The sequence below is a fragment of the Electrophorus electricus genome, chromosome 16 (assembly GCF_041902795.1).
Source record: "Electrophorus electricus isolate QZ-2024a chromosome 16, ASM4190279v1, whole genome shotgun sequence".
NCBI classification, from domain to species: domain Eukaryota; kingdom Metazoa; phylum Chordata; class Actinopteri; order Gymnotiformes; family Gymnotidae; genus Electrophorus; species Electrophorus electricus.
The window spans coordinates 15,042,501-15,056,838 of record NC_137512.1 but is presented as its reverse complement, the minus strand read 5'-3'; the positions used below and the strand labels follow the sequence as shown (position 1 = coordinate 15,056,838).

General features: G+C 43.9%; 1 protein-coding gene across 3 annotated transcripts in view; it reads right to left on the bottom strand.

The window, feature by feature from the left end:
- Positions 1-660: 660 nt before the first annotated feature.
- Positions 661-14,338, bottom strand: part of mgat4b (alpha-1,3-mannosyl-glycoprotein 4-beta-N-acetylglucosaminyltransferase B) — a 74,523-nt gene continuing 60,845 nt past the window's right edge. For 2 of the 3 annotated variants that reach the window (XM_027021987.3, XM_081699551.1), the window contains exons 9-15: positions 8,449-8,579; positions 7,660-7,767; positions 6,860-7,053; positions 6,125-6,203; positions 4,333-4,420; positions 2,810-2,922; positions 661-2,627 (exon numbers count right to left, since the gene is read on the bottom strand). In XM_027021987.3, the coding sequence (XP_026877788.1) occupies positions 2,604-2,627; positions 2,810-2,922; positions 4,333-4,420; positions 6,125-6,203; positions 6,860-7,053; positions 7,660-7,767; positions 8,449-8,579 (737 nt within the window). In that variant the 3' untranslated portion in view covers positions 661-2,603. Of the gene's footprint in view, positions 2,628-2,809; positions 2,923-4,332; positions 4,421-6,124; positions 6,204-6,859; positions 7,054-7,659; positions 7,768-8,448; positions 8,580-14,338 lie in introns of those variants that run through there. The other variant, XR_014117741.1, reaches the window with a different exon arrangement.

Below are 14,338 nucleotides of genomic sequence, written 5' to 3'. Positions count from 1 at the left end.
AGAATATTCTTTTTGCTTACTCATCCACCTATTATGTTTCATGTGGTAGTAATATACACTTTGCTCTAGGTGGTACCCTGCCAAGCCAGCCTCAGTGTGTGGACTTGTATACATAGCAAAAACATTACTTGAGCATAATAATGTGGGACAGAAAGAAAAAAAACCTTGAATAACTGCATTTTCCAGTTTATATGTCAAATTGTGGTAGATCTGTGAAGGAGAAGCAGATTTCTGAAAGCTCAATGACATCAAGGGAGGGAGAGGTCACACCTGTGTCAACACCATCCCCCACATTTCTCAATGGAGCAGTTAACACATCCTACAAACAATCCCCTAGCAAGAAAGGGAGTAGTAAACACAATATTCTGAACTGTCATAGAGAAGGTCAAAATCCACACTTTGGCATTTCTGGTTTAATGTCTATACTTAAAAGAGACGGCAACCTATCCATAAACATCAGCAACATGTTTTTATGTTTTAAAATAAGTTTTAAATAAGTGTGCTAGCAATAGGATATGTTTTTGATAGAGACTACAAAGCACCTTTGTATGTTCCTCTGGTCAAGAGCACCTGCCAAATGCTGTATATGTAAATAACTTCTATGTAACCCTTTAAAATTTGCCTTTTACATTTTGAAAGTAGAAAAGACAAGATTCTGAACATGTTTAAATTTTGACTTTATTACAATTCACAGAGTGGATAGAAGATAACATCATTAAATATATTTTATCTAAATGATACAAAATACCAACACAATAGCAATGCATTCCAGTGCATTTTACAATCTTACAGAGGCAAAGATGTTTGTCATGTTTGTCTGCATGGGAAATCATAAGGGTGGGGGTAGGGGAAGGGTTAAAGTATGTTTTGATTGGCTAGCAGTAATCTCTTGTACTCCCCAACACCTATAAGTCAACTCCGTAGCAACAGCAGTGTTCTGACAACAAACTCTTTTGGCACAAGCCCCACTGAGAGCAAGCAAACATTTGCATACACTTTCAAAGGCATATTATTTTATCTTGGTATTGTGTGACCATCACATCCTGAATTAAACATTAGGTTGAAATTTGTGTAAATGACAAGAATGATCAGGATTACCAAATAAATTCATATTTTTGTTTTAAACGTGTGAACAACTCTTACAATTGGCCAGAGACCAGTAGGCTTTAACAGGGCATACTACAGCAAATATGCTGGCATCAAATCTGGTGTTACCCCCTCAGACTACACATCCACAAGCAAGCTGTGCTCCGTTTCCCTGTCCTGCATTTAATCAATCTCTATCTGACTGCAGACACATTTGTTAAAGAGGTCCGGACAGTAACCAATAACCTGGCAAACTCTGCCTTCGATCCCTCTTTAAACATGTTGTGGTCCCACATTAAAAGTCATTTTCACCCAAAACTTAAGGGAACGATGCTTTTCCCCTCCATTTTTGCATAGGGATTATGAACTGCTGATTTCCATGGGTATTATCTGGTGGGAGATTAATGATAAGTGAAAAGTGGTAGCATTTAAGGCATGAGGAACAAAATCTTATAAAACTGAATACAAAGAGGATTCTCACAGCGACGTATAGTGAAAGCTATTTTGCCTACAGGTCCTGTAAGCTTTGAACAGCCGCTGAAGGGTAACAGGCTTTGTTCAGGGACGGCTCTGTTTCACTGTAAAATGCATAGAGGTCTAAATGTAGCATTATTAACTGCTTTTGGTGGGATGTGTGTTTGTCTAGTCTAAGGTTATCATGATGCTTTGTGGCTGCTCTAACCCAACCTACCAGCAGCTCATCATGTTATGTTCACTTGGCTTTGTGTCACATTAAGGAAAACTCAGAGATGCTGGGGGGGGGGGGTGTGGGGGGGGGGGTAATCAGGAGTATAAATGCTCCTGACGATCTGCTTCTGTTGGTTGTTGGTTCTTGTAAGGGGACATAGTCCCTTCTGAAATTTAAGGTAAAATGTGTGCCGTTTAAACATTTTCTTTTATAGCTTCCATAGCTATAATCTTTCTGAACGACACTGGTGCATTCACTAAATGTCTGCACACACAGATTTATTACCATCGTGTACGTGGGCATTCTTTGTGTATGCATGATAAGAAATACATACAGTTTGGAACAGCAAACCTCTCACTTATAATCATTTGTCCACTAGCCAATGATACAAACTCAACCTTGTAAATCATATCTTCAACAGGTTATTCATTGTCTTCCAATCCAAAAGCAGCATTTTTAAATGTCAAACATTTTTACTGTCGAAAGGGCAAGACCACCCAGCGAGCCCTGTTGACAATATACCAGTGTAATTACAAATCAATGAACCTTTAGAGTATGTACACATGAATACAGTTTACAAATTACAGCCTCGTCAGTTCGTCGCCAGCTGGGGTAGTGCGTGCACATTTGCTTCCTCTCTGCCCGGCTTTTCAGAATCACTGGCCTTCTCTACTTTTACCCTGCTATATCGGTAGCCTGCCGCCAGCAGGTGGCGCTATTGGACCAAGTTTAAGAAACTTATAGCCGACGCTCAGGTTGAGGCGCTGCGAAGACCCCGTCCTGCATCGAAAGGCCCAATGAAATCGTGAGGTATTGTGGTAGGCATCTTTCACTCTGCTTTCTTGATGAAAATCTAATGGCAAAAGATTTAAAGATGACCTATATGTAGGCATGTACACACACGTATAATTAAAAAATGTTTCTGATGACTTATAAGCCTGTGAGAGACTGAATCATTTTGATAATTCTTCTTAACTATAAAAAAGGGGAGTGGATGTGTGTGTTTGGTCGAGTAATATAGGTGGGAATGCCTACCTCGCTGAGAATGACCCACACGGGAGAGTCCGTCAGTACGGAGAGTCGCATGGCCTCCAACGGCCCAAACGAGGGGTCCACCTCGCCCTCCGCAATCCCGTTCTGGAAGTTTCCTGCAGGGAGATGGGAAGCATGAAGCACTGTTTAGATCTTACATTTAAAAAAACTCCAGAAGATCTGGCTGAGAGGCACTGCATTACAAGGACTAGGAGAGCATACAGAAGAGGGAACTGTAACATGCTTGAGGAAGTGCGAGGGTTAATGCAAGACCGGTTGGTTTGGGCTGCTGGTCCAAACGCACAGTTGTGCAGGACTGAGAGTTATCGGACTTCTAATGAGGACAGAAGAATGAGAGCCAGTGCCAGACCCTGCTGCTTTCTACATCCTTGTATTAATTGATTCTGTCAAAAAATGAACCGCTGCCAGCTTAATATTGACCCTGAGACAAATTTATGAATGGGCTCGAGTATGTATTGTAATTTATGTTGTCAGAAGGAGACTGTTAATTTAAATGCTAAAGGTTGTCATAAAAATAAACACAAATATTCCCTCATATGCATGCATACAGAAATACTCAAAGTTTTAGATACAGATATGCCCATGAAGCTGCACACACTTGCACGCACGCACCCACATACGCACCACATACGCACGCGCACACACACACACATGCACACACACATTACTACTAAGAGAGCTTCATCAATATGGGCTTGTTCCAGCCAGGTACCTCTCTTTACATAAATGATTTATAATGTATTCAAGAACTGGCCACAGTCCATGCCAGTGGTCATAAACTTTGGTATTGATTATCTGCTGCGGAACAGGACTGCCCAGGGCAAACCTTGTGCTGGTCTCTTTAATACGGACTGGTGGACCAACCCAAGAGACTCAATAACTAGACTGCTGTCAATGCTTTATCACTCTATTCTTCTCCAAATGAAGAAAGTATATAATTAGGACAAGGGGACAGATTTAGGGAGGAGACCATGGACTCTCCCTCTCTCTCGCTCTCCTGCACAGTAGTGTGCTGCTGTGAACACCACTTCCAAGTGGCATCCATCAGCTAGAAGTTCGCAGAGATACTGTATGGTAAAAATAAAACAAATAACTATAAATGTGCATGTGCGACTGTAGAACAATAAATATCTCTCCTTTTTATTTGTGGTACTAGGACTCCATGTTTTAGCACAAATACAGCTCCAAAGGTTGACATGTTTTACGTTTGTTTATTTATTTTATAATTCATTGCTATTTTTCAGTGGTGGTAGTCACTCACCTTAGAAAAAGACTACATGTGATATGTAAAAACTAGCATGAAAAACATCTGATTCCTTTTTGCACGCAGCACAGCTGGGACTCAAACCTCATGTACAAACAAGGTACCTTAAAGCACTGGTGTTACAAACGACTATTTGCTTGTACCACACCTGCCTAAACACTTCAAAGGCATTGGTCATTGCTTGGGTGTTTGTATTTCTGTGTTGGCCATTTCTTTGTTTGCATTGTAGTGTTTTCCTCACCTATTCTGCTGAAGCCGTCCTCCGTGCGATGGTACTTAGGGGTCCGCTCTCTTTCCTCCTTCAAGGCTTCTTTTTCGGACTGGATGTTCTGTGAAAGAGAAAACTGCCTTAAACATTACACTTCCTTTAAGGGCAAACATTTCAGGGCTGTATCTTTTAAGTGTGTCGCCATCTAGCAGTTAAATGCCTCATAGCGGAACACTTTCCGTAGGGACGTAGTGAGTCATGAAAATGCTCCAGGCATTTCCCATTCCACTCTTGGGAATATTTTAGGGTTATGATTTTAATGACGTGCCTGTCTGATGATTGTAATTTTTAAAAAGTGGCTGTGGTAATGTATGTGCGTGTGTGGATGTGCATGTCTAAACATCTTCGGCTTTGCTCGCGAAGATGGGAAAACTCTGTGGAGCATGTGGAAACAGCTGTGGGGCATTTCACTGCTGCCATCATCTTCAGAGACAGAACAGCAGCGCTGGTGCCAAAAGTGCCGCCAAAAACAACCAGTCGGAGCCTGCGGTGGAGGACCAACAGCGACATGGTGGGACGCACGGTTGAACCGCTTTAGATAACCACAACACACACACACTCACTCACTCACACAAACCCCTGTGGGGCAGACCCTACTAATTTAGTCTTTCCAGCAAAATTCCACCAAATCTAAATGTCTCTCGAGGGAGAAGAAGCAGGGATGAAAGGGATGAAGGCAAACAAGGAAAAAGGAGATGATAAATAACAGATATAAAGACTGCCAGAAAGAAAAGGCAAAAAAGGAGAGGTAGAGGCTAGGGAGGAGGAAAGAGAAAGAGAGAGAGAGAGTTCTGTTCATAGAGGGTGAGGCAGTGTTTGTTCTCTGTAAGTCCTACTATTAATCTTGAAGGGAAGTCTGTTTCCGAATATAATCTTAAATCAGTGCAACACCCTGCTTCTCTACTTCCCCTCCGCACTAAAATATCTTCAAAACACACACACGCGCGCACACACCCCACAGGGAGTCTCCCACCACCCAACCCCCATACCAGAGCTCCACAGCATAACTTTGCCACTTCATAAAACACAAAAATATTTCGATCTCCCACACATTTCCCAAAGCAGGCAGCAGACACAAGGGGACTGGGAATTGGAGGGGTGGAGTAGGTAGTGGAGGCGGAGTAGAGGAGTGGAGCAAGCAGCAGTGGTGGGGCTAAAGGGGCGAAGCAGGCAGTGTTGGAGGGGTGGAGTAGGCAGCAGAGGTTGAGTTGGAGGTGCAGAGAGGCAGGACGAGTCCAGCTGGCTCTGGCTGAGCCATCTCAGTGGAGCGTGTAGCCCAGGTCCCATGTCCCACACACTCGCCTTGGCAACCTGCTCCCCAGCCCGGAGCTCAGGCCATGCTGTGCCTTCTAATACTGGGGTCACACGCTCTCGTCTTCAAGACCCGTAATACGTGACAGTGGCCGATTTCATGCCCTTTGTCTGCTAGTGTGATGCTTTGGAGGCCAAGAACCAACACTTCCTGACTGGCTCCCAGAGAATATCACCTTTAAAGCTGATGAGATATGAACTGGTAGAACTTTATCAACTTATTCAAACCTCTAAACTTACTCGCTGTCTTAACTAGAGAAACAGCTGTTCTCGGATCGGCCAAAAATACTAGAACCCACTAGAAGCAAACTCACCTGTCTTAAATTTCTTACAACAGCAAATGGGGCCCCATCTGTTGTGGCGAGAGGTTTTACAGATGGCAGGCGTGGGGAGAATGAGTGTGTGTGCAGGTGTGTGTCCTGCTGTAAGGGCAGGTGGAAGCTCACACACTCACATCAAAAGGCAGCACCTCTACTGTGGTGTTGAAGAGCTTGTCTCCAGGGTGCTCGATGTTCCCACTGCGGAAGAAATACCTGCAACCCACATGCCCGCACGCCCACCCCACACACACAAATACACGCCAAAGAGCAAAGACAATTGTATCAGAAAAATCAAATAAAACCAGAGCAAACCTTGTCATCTTGTCTACGTTTGACAATACTCATCCTAATAAACATTTGTCTGAGCTGGGACTGTGATCAATAAGCCATTAGCCTAGCATGGCATTTAGCTGCTCTTCACATCATTTATAGTCTTTGACCCTAGTCATCCCCATCTACTCCTACAAGTTCAGCAACAGTTAGGGGACAGTGGCACTTTCTCTCCACAGCTGTACCATCATAATCACATTGAGAGCTAGAAGCTGAATGGCCTCATGTGTCCACTGTTAGAGTGATTCACAGATTGCTGTATTCTACATTGGCTTCAGTTGGTTCAGTTAGAGTCGGGCATTGCATGATTCTAAATCGAACACACAGGAGTCTGTTATCCAAGACAGTCTGTGCAACAGGTCCAGCATATTGTCGGTTGCTAACAGCAACTGAGAGGGGGCGGGTGTTTCCTTTGTGGGAAAATGAGAGGATCTTATCTATTTTTCTACAGCATGGCCCCTGTGTGTGTGTGTGTGTGTGTGTGTGTGTGTGTGTGTGTGTGTGTGTGTGTACGCACGCGCGCGCGTGTGAATGTGCACCTCTCTATGCGGACGGGCGTAAAGAAGCGAATGCGGATGAAGTCTCCAGCCACGGGTGTGAACGCCCAGAAGAAGTCCTCGCCCAGGTAGGCTTTCTCCAAAGTGAAGTGCTGATATGTCTTCAGGCTAGTGGTGACCTCTGCTAACGGGTTAGCATGGCCCTTATGCAGAGTCTGCTTGCCGAAGTCTTTGTCCTGTGGAGGAAGAGCGAGAGCGCAGGAAAGACAGAGACAGAGCTGCTTATACATCATGTGGACAAGACAGAAAAATTAGGGGACAGATAGAAAGATCCATGTAGCGCAAAACGGAAATCCAAGTTGGTGGACAAGGAAGGAACATGTAGGAAAGCGCTAGCAAAAAAAACAACAACAACAGGTAAATAAGAAGAGAGTGACAGAAAATCTGAGCATGTGACAGGCAAGAACTGTAGGAGAGCGGCAGCATAGACTAAGGTCCCTCCAAGGTTTAGATTCTCCTGATCATCAGCCAGTCAGGTGGCAGACAAAAGGGAAATCAATATTACATGGCGCGGACGAGGTTGTGCAGTCACTGACTACCACAGCGCCTCTCTCTGCCAAGCAAGGCAAGGATACCATGAACAAAAAACACAAGTGTCTTTTTATCTTTTTCTTCAAGCAGGCTTTTGCAGTACCCAGCAGTATAGCTCTTCTGAGACACAGACACACACACACACAGACACACACACACACAGTCACACGCACGCACGCACACACACACACACGCACACACACAGTCACACACACACACATATACACATACGTGCACAAAAATGTACATACCTTGAGCTTCTGGATCTTTCCAGCAAGAGAGGAGTGGGTTCCCACATGCTGGAAGAGAGAAGGCTTGAAGCGAATGCGAAGGTTTGCTTTCTGCCTATCGCAATGTTTCTGTGGAAAACATGCCAAAAACAACACTCACGCACGCACACGCACACACACACACAGGAAAACAGACACACACACAGACACACAAGCACACATGACTCAGAATCTATTCAGACACACAGCTTCAGCAGCACTTCCTGAAGAAAATTTCAAATTTTCAACTTGTTTCTTAACCATTAATTTTTGCCAGCGCTGCTTTTCAGGAAACATTGCAACCGATTAGTGTGGCAGGCGGCACGTATCAATCTCTGGTGCCTCCGCTGATGTGCGCAGGCTGTAGTGCCGTCAGACCTGCACCCACTCCAAACTGCTACATGCCTCGATCCACTCAGAGTGGAGCGCTAACCGCTCACACCTGCCACAGGGTGGATACACAGTGGCAAGGTGCAGATGGAGCTGTACAACCCCATGGTATTTACTTTTTACAAAAAGAAGAAGGAAGAAACAAACACAGAAATAAAACAAAAACAAACAAAAAAAAAAGGATGAAAGAACGGTGAGGAGACAGCAAGAGTATAGAGATTCTATAATGTAAATTCGAGGCTGGGAGAATATTATGCATAGTAATGAGCAATAACCATAAAAATAGTTGGAAAAAAGAAGGTCAGTGAGGAAAAGGGGAGAGACAGACAGAGAAAGAGAAAGAGAGAGGGAGAGAGTGTTTGTGTGTGTGTGTGTGCATACCGCATCCTTCTCTGGGTTGCACACTTTCACCCACATGATGTGGTCCAGCAGCCAATCAATGGGCTTATCCTTGTAGAACATTAGCATAAATTCCACTATCAGAGACAGGTCCAGGGACTTGAACATCTTACCTGCAACAACAAATTCATAAAGAGCATGATGTCATCCACACAGGACAATCAGACCAAATGACATTGCTCGAGAGTGACTCATCCTACCCTGAAAATGGAGCTGAAAATAGACTTGTTGCTGGCTTCTTTCTCTTTTATCAGAGCCCTCACTACCAAAGAAAGAATATTTAAAGAATGCTCAAAAAAAGTCACTTCAAATGCAGTTATTTTTTTCTACATCAGGCAAAATACAGTCAAGCACTGTTATGGCCACACACCAGTGGCCATATACTTTTTTGGCGATCCATCATAATTATCCCAGGCAATTCCAAATGGCAGTGTGGTAGATTCATTTATCACAAAACTCAGAGTCAAAATGTCTGTCTGCCCTTAATCTCCAAACTAGGGTGATGTCGGAAAAAAAAACAAAAAAACAGCCAACTGTGCTTTATTTTTGATTTTGCCCTAAAGCATGTTTCATGTTGCACAGACAGAAGGGTTTCCCCATGTGCCCTGCCTTTCAACTCATGCCAAGCAAGACCCAGAGTGAGTGACACTAAGGGGTTACAATCCATCATATATTAAAATCAGAAGGCGCACCGGGGGGGGGCTTCCCTCACCCCAAAGCTACAACAATAAACTTATTTTGGTTAATACACTTCAAATGTTCCTCAAGATGCAGAACAGATAACATGATACTTCAACTTAAAGAGTGCATGACATCATGTTTTAAAAGGACAGCAATAAAATAAGATCTATTTGGCAAGGATGACCATACTCTGTCACCATGGCAACTGCAACCCAGTCTTTTACACCATGGTAAGACTAGCTATATACACAAAGACTTTACACTCACAAGGCACTTTATTAGAAACGCCTATCTTGTACCTACACTCACTAGTCCATTTATTAAGTACACTTTTTTATAGGTGTATGTTACAGGTTTAAAATTCCAGACTGTAGGTCATTTGTTGTCATGCACGTTTTGTAAGACAAGTCCTAATCCGATCATTGCTGGTCAGTTTTTGCCCATGGATGATGATCTCTATATCACCGGCAGATTTTCTTTGGAATTGCAGTAGTGGCACTGTAGTGGCAGTAGGTGTCACACTGCTATGAGTTTATCAGCCGTGTCACCTGTGTATGTCGATGTGTAAATGTTGAGCATGTTCAAACACTCCAAACATGTCCCACACATGGAAACTGACCACAGATGAAGGAGGATGGCATTGTTAATTAATTGTGCATAATAGATGTATAGTCAATGTATAGACTCTGCACACCTACGAGGTGTTTCTAATAAAAAGTCTACTGAGTGTGCAGTACAACTATATAAATATGTAAGGGTTTGTGCAATTATTGAAATGATTTTGTAGTAAGGCTACTATTTCATTTGAAGTCAGCTAGGAATTTGGCAAGCAGATAAAATGAAAGTGATAACAACTAAGTACTGCTCTCCGGTTAGATAAATACACATCTCTCTCTCTCTCTTGCGCTTATCTTTCTTTATCTCCATATCTGTCGAATTTGTCATTCCTGCATGTTGCATACTGATATCAAACATTTCATTTTTGTCCTGAATTTCTTTCTGACTTTGTTTTCTCATCTGCATGTATGGTTTCATCTTATTTAATCTCATTTCATCTCATCTTCTCTCTCACACACACACACACACACACGCACACACACACACACACACACACACACACACACACACACACACACACACACACACACACATAGACTATAAGCAGGCTCCAGTGATCTCCACTAGGCTGCCGGGTGTTCACTTAACATCTGGTCCCGGACCTGCATATTCACATGGCTCTTTCGGCAGGACCCTCGAACTGTGATGAGAGAAGTTGATCTGGGCTCAGCTGTTAAGGATGTGCAGGAAGTAGGACAGGCTCTTTGTGGAGAGGCACCACAGGGAGCTCTGGCCTTTGATAAGGAGGGTTATGGCAAGTTAGCACCTTAGCTTAGCTTATTAGAGAGATGGAGGTATGGTGTGAAGTCCAAAGCACTCGCGCTCTCTCTCTCTCTCTCTGTGGGGCAGCTCCTTGTGGAAAACAGGCAGACACCATCAGGAGAAGACAAAGCCCTGTTCCATCTGACTGCCGTTTGTCAGTGTTGTGCACACTGGGATACACGTACACATACAGGATAACATACTATGCTATTTTTGGATTGAATGTCTTCGCAGTCACGCTTCCTGATAACCGTGCTGGTGCACCTTTCACCCCAAGTTGAGGAGGGTCTACTATTCTCAGAAATGCATGTTCACACTCATACACACACACGGAAGTGTCAGAGTGAACCAGGCCTTATCTGAGAAACTTTAAAATCAGCATTCACCAGCTCGTTTGAACTCCTACATGACCTTCGCTCTCTCGCTGAGAGCTCTCTCTCTCTGTCATTCAGTGCTCTTGTTTCAAACATCCAGTGTCACAGTAATTATTGTCTTAGACATGTATTTATCTTAGCGCTTTAAAATTGGAATCGCCTTTTTCTCTCATTTTACTAATATTTGTTTTAAAAAGTGTTTATTTTGTTTGGAATATTTGTTTATTTTCTTAGCTTTTATAAGGATATATTAAAAGGGGTAAAAAGATCCAGGGGTTATAGCCTTAATTGGCTATATATACTTGGTTTCAAGGGTGCATCTTCCCCTTGTCCTTGCTCTCTGCTGGCCTGCACAGTGCTGCTCCTCGCTCTGACCATCTGCAGAAGCAGCGATGGCCTGACCTCACATTTTAAAATATACATCGTGCCACCTCACTAAAGCAGCTACAGGTTACAAACTCAGGGGTTGGAAGGTGTACGCGTCCACAAATGCCGCGCATGGGCGTGAGCTGGTCCGCTGCTGGACGTTCGTGGAAAGGGAGACCGCTGTATCCGGAGGCCGGATTACGTGCCCGTGCGAAGGGACTGAATGAAGCTGCGGAATATTCTGTGGGGTGTGTTGGGATGAGGAGCAACTGATTCGCTGCGAACTGGCGTAGCTGATGCAAACCTAAAAAAAAACAAAAAAAACATACTCTGCCAGTGGAATCAGTCCAGTTACGCGTGTAGAATACTTGCCTCCAGCCTGATGAAAGTGTGTGTGTGCGCCTGTGTGTGTGTGCACAGATCAGTTATGGCTGTTGACTCGTTGCCACTCCAGTTAACAGACAGCAGAGGCAGTCGCAGAGATGCTGTATGACAGCAGGGTGCGGGTCCGTTAGCCGCGGCTCTAGGTTCACTCCGCTAACCGCCAAGCGCTAAGCGACTGCAGGTGGAGGCGGAGGGATCAGCTCCTCTGCTCGGCAACGGTTCGTCTCAGCAGGACGAGGGACGTGACGAGACCGGAGAACAGATTTTAGCATTCGTGCCTATGCCTCAGGAAGACAATCAGAGATCTGAATGTGCATACACGCACTCAAGTGCATGTGCATGTGTTTATGTGTGTATACACAGTACTAATCAGTGTTAGATTTCATTTTTAACATCATACTGGGACCCTGTGTGTGTGTGTGTGTGTATGTGTATGTGTATATATATATATATATATACTTGGTTTCATACGGTTCAAAAATGCTTAATGGTAAAGGTATGCATTAATACAATTTAGTTAAATCCTCAAGCTGCTGCCTGTGCAGAACTGTGAGGGTGTACCAGATCGTACAACGATTGACAGTGGCGTCTCCCGTGCAAAATAATCAGCCTAGCGTTAGTGGTGATGGAGAGTGACACAGCAGAGGGGATCATTGTGGTTTAGCCATACATTTGAGCCACCTAACTCTGAGCAAGAGCGTCTCCCTCAGGAAAATAGACTACTACAAAACTTGTAAATGGAAAAAAAAAAAAAAAAAAAAAGCCTGCAAAATGCAAGCTGCTTTAGGTAAGGTTTGCTCAGTCATCAAGAGGCTATTTTATGTGCAGGAAAGTGTTTCTTTAAATATGAGAGGCTGCTTGCAGATGGAAAAGCGGTTTCACAAGGTTTTTTAGCAAATCTTGATAAAGCAATATATCTCAAAGTGGAATATTGTTTACATCGCAAGTGCAAGTAACATGTCAAACTGTGTAGCCCTGTTTGCACCTTCGATTCTCGGGTCCTGTTTTTAGACAGCCATCTCCTCCTAAGTGGAGGAACAACTTCAAGCAGCAGAGCCAGCGGAGCCTGTGACGCAAACATTTCGCTAACTCTGACTGGTACTTCGGCAGGTCCGACGTCACAAATGCCAAAGTTGGTCCTTCCCAACTCAAATCTAATAAAAGCAAATGGCAGGGGAAAAAAGTCATTTTAAAAATCCTAACGGAAAGCACCATCATGCTTTGTCCGCCAGTTCATCGAATGTTATTCACAAAACTATACATATAGTAGAAGAGACTCATCAAAATGAGTAGACAGGGGTTTTAATAAACCATATTTATGGTGGCCATATTTATTGCCTGGTGTGTACAAATATGCTTGGCTAAACATAACTGAACACTTCAAGAACACATTCCAATGATGGCCGTGTTGGCATCATAGTTAACGGCTTGTGTGGTGTCTCACAAAAAAAAAAACCCCACAACAAACTACACCAAACTCTTTCAGTGAAGAGTTTCAATGTAGAATCCTTCCTGACAAAGTAAATTAGTCTCAGGTCAGAGTGTGTGTCCAAAGAAGCAGCTTTTAATGTCTACCTGCCTTCTCAGAGCATCTCTGAGCCATCACGTGCAAATAACTAGAAGGCCTTAGGAAATGTTGGTATTACATTTACTAATCACAAGACCTGACACTGTCTACTCAGAGGGTCAAAGGTCACATGTAACCAATGAGAGTCCACTATAAATGTGATTTCAATAGAGTCAGCGCAAGGCCAGAACAAACTGGCATTAGGCTGTCTCTGGACTCTTAGCAGCGGACCTGGAGCGGTTTATTTGATTTTAATCCCTCATCACTGACCCCTGCATATCTTGGCTGAAAGTGATGTTTTCCTGAAACTGAAAAAAGACAAGTCAGTCAGGTCTGAGAAAATTATAGGCAGCCGCTTAGCAGAATGCCACAGGCTTGAGTGATGGCCATTGGCAGTTGAGGAAGGGAGCTTTCTAACTGGGGCTTCCTGTTTAGGTATCCTACAGTCTTTGGCTGTCAAAGTCTGTCTCAGGTTTGAGCTGCATCTAGGGTGCATGAGACGACTATCGCACAGATACAGAAAAAAATACATATGTGTAATGAAGTCTTAATTTCCTGTTCCCTTTTCACTATACACACACTATACACATGCACTATACACATGCACAAATGCATGCACACACGCGCACACACACACAAGCCCATGTGGTCTCCATTTCCTCTGTAAACCAACCCAGACTCTGGCAGGACTGGTGAAGACGTTAGACTCAGCAGGACTGAGAGCACGGCGTTCCCTCGGCATCTGATCGATGTCTTCCCTGATCCAATCTCCTCCCACGCCTCCCACTCACTCACCGTGCCCACACATCACAGTATTGACAGCGCTCATCTGGATAATTAGGCCTCATATCAAACACAGCACATGATGGATCAATTAGTCCAGCCGCCATTCTTTTAACAAAGGACACACTTCAAAATCCAAGTTCAAGGGCTGCAGGAAACACAAGGGCCCACTCCACTTCGTGTGACGGTGGGTGGGATTGGCTGGGCCACCTTCAGAAGAGGTCATTTTCAAAAGCTCGCTCTTTTGCAAGGGTGAATCTTTGCCGATAGCATCAGCGCGTCCTTATCTCGCCGGCGGCTGGAACACCAGTGCAGATAGCCTAGAATCACCGACTAG